At 34.6% G+C, this 7,704-nt stretch overlaps 1 protein-coding gene across 2 annotated transcripts; it reads left to right on the top strand.

Annotated features, from left to right (window-relative positions):
- The first annotated feature begins 1,138 nt into the window (after positions 1 to 1,138).
- VOZ1 (vascular plant one zinc finger protein) lies at positions 1,139 to 3,792 on the top strand. Of its 2 annotated transcripts, none has more exons than XM_079039328.1 (4): positions 1,139 to 1,363; positions 1,691 to 1,962; positions 2,057 to 2,714; positions 2,793 to 3,792. In XM_079039328.1, exons 2-4 carry the CDS (start codon positions 1,741 to 1,743, stop codon positions 3,341 to 3,343), a joined length of 1,431 nt encoding a protein of 476 aa, XP_078895454.1. In that variant the 5' UTR covers positions 1,139 to 1,363; positions 1,691 to 1,740; the 3' UTR covers positions 3,344 to 3,792. The 2 variants fall into 2 exon arrangements, with proteins under 2 accessions (XP_078895454.1, XP_078895455.1); XM_079039329.1 differs by having other exon boundaries at positions 1,139 to 1,374.
- The last annotated feature ends 3,912 nt before the right edge of the window (positions 3,793 to 7,704 follow it).

Raw genomic sequence — 7,704 nt, 5'->3', positions numbered from 1 at the left:
TAATGTAAGATATTGTATCGATAACGGGCTCGAAGGAGTTGCAATATATAAATATATAATAGAGGTCTAAGGTTCAGATATCTGATATGTCCAAAATATGGTCCAAAATATTGTTAGTTTTTCGCTATGTATACATATGTCAGGAGGTGGGGATATGGGCTGACGAAAGATACAATGTACCATTTTTATATAAAATACAAACTAATATGTAGCTTTTCACTTTTCTTTACGAGTAAATGTGAGTGTATATATAAATTTGTTTGTAAAAGAAAGACCGTGTGTTACAATATATGTATTTATGATTAAATGTTTTTTGTTACATAAGTTTAAACAAATGATTGTTGATATATTTATTATTTTTTAAATATGAATATAAATGGTTACTGCATAAAATTTTAGTAATAATCACTCAAATCATAAAAGGCACAATTGTGTCTCCTAATAACATGTTTACAACATGTACATTGATTATTTGTTGTTAAAAATGCATGCAATAAACTATTCACCAAGTCTTTTATTGCTTCGTACTATCTCCCTTTGGTACTACCTTCCTTTAGTAAACATTAAACTTTATAAATATCATTATGTCTCTTCAATTACAAATTATATCTTAAGAGATGTAATTTTCTATGCTTTGATGTGTGTGATACAAAAGGATGAATGCATTAAGACATGTATTTATGTTTTTTTAATCCAAAATGCATGTTTTGAAATGTCATTTGAGTGCTTACCACACAATTTTACACAACATAGATTTTTTTCCTTGTTCAAATCGGATCACATTTTATTGTTGGTTGATGTAATATAATTTATCTTCTATATGATATTCTTAGTGTTTTACAATTAATCTTCTACACGATAACTTTAAAGACAAATGTGACATGTCAATGTCTATACAAATTATCTTTTACAATTAATCTTCTACACGATAACCTTAAGAAAATGGGGCATGTCATTGTCTATACAAATTATCTTTTTGGAGAGCCAAAGATAATCTAATAATATTAATTTATTTTGTTTAATCTTTCCAAAAGTAATTCTAAAGAAATTAATGTTCAAATATCTATCAAATGCCATTTAGTTATATATTAAAGACTTCTCATAATATCCCTATATTTATAAGTAAAAGTATTTGGTTGTTTTATGGGATTGAGATTGGGATTGGGAGAATTTTTCCTAATAACTTTTGCCGCGTAGGTATGCCTGTGGTACGCACTTTTTTGCCTCTTTGGAGGTTAACGCAAATCTAGAACAACCAGATTTCGGTGCCCCAATTTCAGAGAGAAGTACAACACCAAAATTGTGGCAAAATCTGAATCTCCCCTCAATTTTGCTCAACTATCTGCTCTCTCGCTCGTTTTAGGTATAAAAAAGGCAAGCCCTTTTGATTAATTTCTTGAAATCCACCTTGTTTTTCTTGTAATCATGCGTTTATAAGATTCGTTTCTTAATAGTGTTTGAGGTGTTATGTCAGAAGAGTTATTTTGTATCTATCTACGATGTTCTTGTTTGGTTGGTTGTGTAGTCGTGTTTTGATTTAGTCTTGGATTGTGATTTAAAGGTCCTGTATGGTTTCGTCTTATACTTCGTTAGGGTTTACGATTAGGGCGCCGAGTTCGAAGCGATTATAATCTGTACGGATTTTCATCTTATAAAACTGAAACCATTTGATGTTGTTGATATATGACAGGCGATTTATCAAGAAGAGCGAAGGATTAGGTCATACTGTATTGTTTTCGAATGGGGAAAGGTACGAAAAGCAAGTCCGGGTCTCACCAGATATTCAAAGACAGAGCTAAGAACCGCGTGGAGGACCTCCATGGAATGTTTACAGATCTGCAGTCGGCAAGGAAGGAGAGCCGAAGCATTGATGTTGCTGTTCTCGAAGAACAAGTTAATCAGATGCTCAAAGAATGGAAGAATGAACTCAACGAGCCTTCCCCTGCTTCTTCTTTACAACAGGTTTGTCATATTGTTGTTAAAAGTTAAAAACACACATGTTCTTCATACTATCCATGGTAGGAAGGTAGTGATTTTCTTTTGATTTTTGAAACAGGGTGCAAGTGTAGGACCCTACTCCCCTGACATAAGCAGACTTTTACAGCTATGTGATGAAGAAGATGATGCAACCAGTGGGTTAGCTGCCCCAAAACCTGATCCAGATAATGGGTTGCAGGGTTTTACTGTTAATCACACAACTCAAGAACAAAGCTTCCAGTTACTTGATCAATGCAAAGGTTCTCCTTCAGGTGTTAACAATACAGATATCACGAATCAATTGGATTACTTTTCATTTGATTTACCCCATGATTTTGAACAAAACTTCTTTACTGGAATTGATGGCATGGGACTATGCACAAGGGGAGAAGACACATCATCACCTCAAATCACCACCTTTCTTCCTACTTTATCTCCTCCCCCTTCTGCTTTCTTGGGACCAAAATGTGCCCTTTGGGATTGTCCAAGACCTGCACAAGGCTGGTGTTCTGATAGGCCTGTTCAAGGTTGGTTTCCTGACTATTGCAGCAGCTTGCATGCTGCAATTGCTCAAAATGAAGGCCGATTTGGGATGACACCTGTCATTCGCCCTAAAGGCATTGAGTTGAAAGACACTTTACTTTTTGCTGCCCTTAGTGCAAAAACACAAGGGAAAGATGTTGGAGTTCCTGAATGTGAAGGAGCTGCCACTGCAAAATCCCCATGGAATGCCCCTGGTTAGTTTTCCTCTTTCCATTCCATTCTTTTGTGATTCCATTCCATCCAACGAATAATGTAAACATTTTTCTTTGCAGAGCTGTTTGATCTTTCGGTTTTTGAGGGGGAAACAATACGGGAGTGGCTGTTCTTTGATAAGCCAAGAAGGGCATTTGAGAGTGGAAACAGAAAACAAAGATCACTCCCTGATTACAACGGGCGTGGTTGGCATGAATCAAGAAAACAAGTGATTAATGAATCTGGATGGCTAAAAAGGTCATATTACATGGATCCACAGCCCATGAAGTTTCTTGAATGGCATTTATACGAGTATGAAATCAGCAAATGTGATGTGTGTGCTTTGTATAGACTGGAATTGAAGCTTGTTGATGGGAAGAAAAGTCCAAAGGGAAAGATTGCAAATGATTCACTTGCTGATCTTCAAAAGCAAATGGGAAGACTTACTGCTGAGTTTCCATTGGATAATAGTTATAATAATAATAATAATAAAAGGTCTGTTAAAGGAAGGGGAAAGGGGAATTTGAAAGACAAGAGTGGAGGTGCAACTGTGTATCCAATGGTGGCAAGTGATGATGGTGCGCCATTTAACTATCTTGTTGATGATGTTGGTGGGTATTACTTAACATAAATTTTGGTCAAAGTTTTGGTCAAACTGGTGTTTTGTGTTTAATGGTATAAGGTGAAAGTCAAAGATTAGCGGATTGTGAAATGTGCTTGATTTTTATGGGGGAGCACTATTCTAACTGTTGGGGGAGATGGTATATAAAAACAGAAGATGGCTGCTGCTTACTTTTGTTTTACTTGGACCAGGTTTTGGTATTATGATGATAAATGACATTAATATATATATATATATATATATATATATATATATATATATATATATATATGTGAATTGTGAAGATTTTGATGCTAATCGACTAGAGAGCACTGTCTTGGTGCTGAAAAGTTAGCAGATATCTGTAACTTGTGGTCAGTTGGTATATATGAATTGCTGTTTTTCTGGTAGATTTTTTTTTTCAACTTATAAATGAAATATATATGGAGTTTGCTTTTGAAACTTCATTGCTGTTTTAAGTGTTGTTGGACCTGTAATGTGAGAAAGTTTCCTACATGGATCGTTACCGACCAATAGAGTAGGAGGAGGGCCAGAGTGAAAATATGGGAATTAAAATCATATAATTGATTAGATTTTAATCAAGTGTATTTAAGGATGCTTAAAGCCCATTAGGGGTTTTTTTAGATGGAATCCATCCAAAAGAGGGAGGAGTAAGAAGAAATGGAAATCATGAAGGGACTAGGGTTTTGTGAAGATGAGTGTATGGGTGTTTTTGGTAAGATACAATATGTCAAAACCGTAAATTTTTTGTTGGTAATTGTTTTTGTTAAAAGTGATGCCTACCAAAGCGATTGCGATTTTAATGTGTTTTGGAATAAATTCATCGACTTGCCAAAAACGTTCAAATATGTGTGCAAAATAGCAATCAAATCCAAGGATAAATAGTAGGGGTCGAAAGAGGTCAAAACGAGGAGGAAAACCCATATGAGCAATGTCGGCACCAATGTTAGACGTCGCGGCGTCTTTGATAGCTTAACTGACATCGAGCTAGACGTTAATGTCGATCATTGCAAAATTTAGGAAAACATAAAACGCAAAATTTAGGAAAACATAAAACCTAAGGTTGCTTTTAGTTACGGAAAAACAGTTTTTATTTTTCGTTTTTCGTTTTTTTCTTTTCAGTTTTCATTGGAAAATTTAGAGAAAATGTTTAGTTAAAACTGATTAATTTTTCATTTTCAGTTTTTGAAAATTAGAAAACGTATTTAGATGTGTATTTTTCCGGTTTTCATTTTTAGAAAACAGTAGCAGTGGTAGGGTTGGGGGGGGGGGGGGGGGGGGGGCAATAGTGGTGTCGATGATGGGGACGGTGGTGGTAGCGGCGACAGCATAGTGACGATGGTGGTGGTGGCGGCGACAATTGTGGCAATGGTTGTGACGGTGACAACGATGGTTGTGGTGTTGGTGATAGGGTAGTGGTGATGATGATGATGATGATGGTAGGTGGGTGATTGTAGTAGTGGTGTTGGGTGTATGTGGGTAGGGGTGGGTGTGTGTGTTGGTGTTGTGGGGGTGGGGTTGCGTTTGTGTTTGTGGGGGTGAATGTGTGTGTTGGGGGGGGGGGGGGGGTGTTAAAGTGAGGGTAGGTAGTGGTGGGTGGGGGTGGGAGTGGGAGTGGATGTGTGTTTATATTTAAAAAAAACGAAATTAGAAAAATATGGAAAACGATGATTATCGGTTTTCCAAAATTTTCCAACTTCTTTATAATTTTAGAAAACGATTTTTTTTTTTTATTTTCCATGAAAAATTTTAAAAAAATATATAGGCGAACTAAACGTGTGTTCAAAATTGTCATTTTTCTTGGAATTTTTTTTCTTCCAAAAAACAGCTAATTTTTCCGCAACTTAAAACTTTTAGGTAACCAAGACATCTTCCCATGGTAACTTGAATCAGCCCGTTAGGAGCTATGGTGAGCGAGTTATGGTCCACAGATTAACAAGGGGTGAAAAAGACGACTAAAACATATAAGATTTTTGATGGATGTTTCGAACATCACCACAACAAACTTAAGAGGCTTCTGTAACATGTAAGAGTAAACTTATAATAAAGGCTAAGGTGAGCATGTAGGCTTTTTTAGGCTTGGACATGTAAGAGTGAAGTTATAATAAAGGCTAAGATGAGCATGTAGGTTTTTCTTGGTACACAATATGAATACTCGTTCCTTGATATTGGGTACACGTCTTGATGATTGGTTGATGACATCATTGCCAAATATGTTGAAATAATTTTATAATGACTGAATTCGCTCACTATATGGGCCGAATATCAAACTTGAATGTGTCACCATGATGTAAGGTGTTTTCAGCAATCTGGGATATTTTAGGGACTTAATAAGTGTTTTTTTAATGATGTTCTAGAATCTTATATTAATTTTGTTTGATTTACATCACTCTAATTCTATATATACCCCTCACACCATGTGTGAGGATTTTACTTTGTGTACCCCATCTTGTTTTGATTGATTAGAAATATTATTCTAATTAATTTTGAATTCTAAGGATATGTAAAAGGTTTATCTTCTTCTCCTATAAGTATTTTTGTTTTCTAATTTCTATGTTCTTTGGGGATTGAAGTTTATTATCAAAGTTTCCATAATGGAATTACATTTTTGTTCTTTATGTTCATTTAATTATTCAATCAAGATCATCTAGGTATCATTTGGTATCAAAGCAAACATATCATGAACGGATAAAAACCAGGCTGACTAGATTTCTCCTAAGCTGCTAATCGTAGAAGATATCGTGGTACATGCAATTGAAGAGGTGGTGGACGCAGTGTCATGAATGAGAGAGTTGATCTACATTATCCACGTGATCTAAAGATTGAACGTCAACAATGGAGGATCCAAGAACTCCAGATGTTTTAGCAATACTAATCGGACGAAGAGACTAGATCAGAATTGAGAACATCCAAGGCGCGACAGTTTTGAGGTGATCAACCCTGTGAGGAATCATAATATCATATCGTGAAGACCCATTGAGGAGTATTCATTTGAAGGTTAAGGGTGCGTTAGGAAAATTTTCCATGAAAAACGAAAATTTTAAAAACGCGTTTGGTTCGTTTAGTTTTCCAAAGTTTTCTAAGAAAATGAAAATTTTCAGTTTTCCAAATTATATGTAAGTTAGAAAAGTGAGTTTTATAGTTTTCCACGGTTTTCCAAATTTCTAAGATGGAAAATAAAAACTCCACCATTTCCAACCAAACGTGTTTGCATTAAAAACTGAAAATGAAAAATCAACTCTATTTTCTGAAAACATTTTATTAGGAAATGAAAACCATTTTTCACAACCAAACGCACCCTAAGATTTTCGAATTCATGGGAAGCACTCACGTTGGTGACTTTAATGACCGGTAAGTGATGCAAAAATTCATTTAAGGGTTTGTTAAATTTGGTTAGTATTTATCTTGATTAGGGATGGTATATGGTTTACTGTAATTTTGAATATTTGATTGTTATCCTTTTAATTATGAATTATATCTAAAATTAGAGATAATTCTTAAGAGTAATATAGTTTATTATACATTGGGTATTTGTCGGTATAACTTTTAATGTTTTGAGACTTAGGGTTGTTTGACAGGATCAGAATTTTTAAGATCTGGTTTGTTAAGAGATCTGAATTTTTAAGAGGGTCTCAATTTTTAATATCTGAATTTTTAACATGTTATTTGATTGGAACCTTTGAATTTCTGAATTATAAAAATGATAATTTTACCATATTTATTATTTTTTAAAGAATTCAACGTTTATTTTTATAAAATAAATGAACCAAAGCCTTCAATAATATATATATATATATATATATATATATATATATATATATATATATATATATATATATATATATACATACACACACACATCATACAAAATCAAAATTAAAACCGGGGGAGTTTTTCATTTTCCATCTTAGAAATTTGAAAAAATTTGGAAAACCGTAAAAATCACTTTTCTAATTTATATACAAATTGGAAAACTGAAAATTTTCATTTTCTTAGAAAATTTTGGAAAACTGAACGAACCAAACGCGTTTTCAAAATTTCCGTTTTTGTTGGAAAATTTTTCTAGAAAATTAGAAAATTTTCCACAACCAAACACACCTTAGGGATTTCTGAAGAACGATTACAAACCTAAAGAGGAGTTGAAGCTCTGATATGCGATGGTGGCTTCGGAGGTGCGGGAGGGTGGCGAAGATCAAAACTGTGAAGTTGGAGAGGAACAACATGGAGGAGGCGGAGGCGGAGGCGAATTCGATGTCGGCGACGACAGAGGGGATCGAAGTTGCAGCATATAGGGTTGAAGAGAGGCGTATGCGCCGATGAGAAAAAAGAAGAATGAATGTGCATATAAGAAGAAAAGAAGGAGGCGTGTT

This window comes from Lactuca serriola, chromosome 4, assembly GCF_051521515.1.
Source record: "Lactuca serriola cultivar US96UC23 chromosome 4, Lser_US96UC23_V15, whole genome shotgun sequence".
NCBI lineage: Eukaryota > Viridiplantae > Streptophyta > Magnoliopsida > Asterales > Asteraceae > Lactuca > Lactuca serriola.
Note: the sequence above shows the minus strand (reverse complement) of the source record. Positions and strands in the feature narration are given on the sequence as shown.

Coding starts and splice junctions, on each gene's coding strand:
- VOZ1 (XM_079039328.1), top strand. CDS start 1,741: ATGGGGAAAGGTACGAAAAGCAAGTCCGGGTCTCACCAGATATTCAAA. Junction 1,963..2,056: donor CTGCTTCTTCTTTACAACAG/GTTTGTCATATT, acceptor TTTTTGAAACAG/GGTGCAAGTGTAGGACCCTA. Junction 2,715..2,792: donor ATCCCCATGGAATGCCCCTG/GTTAGTTTTCCT, acceptor TTTTCTTTGCAG/AGCTGTTTGATCTTTCGGTT.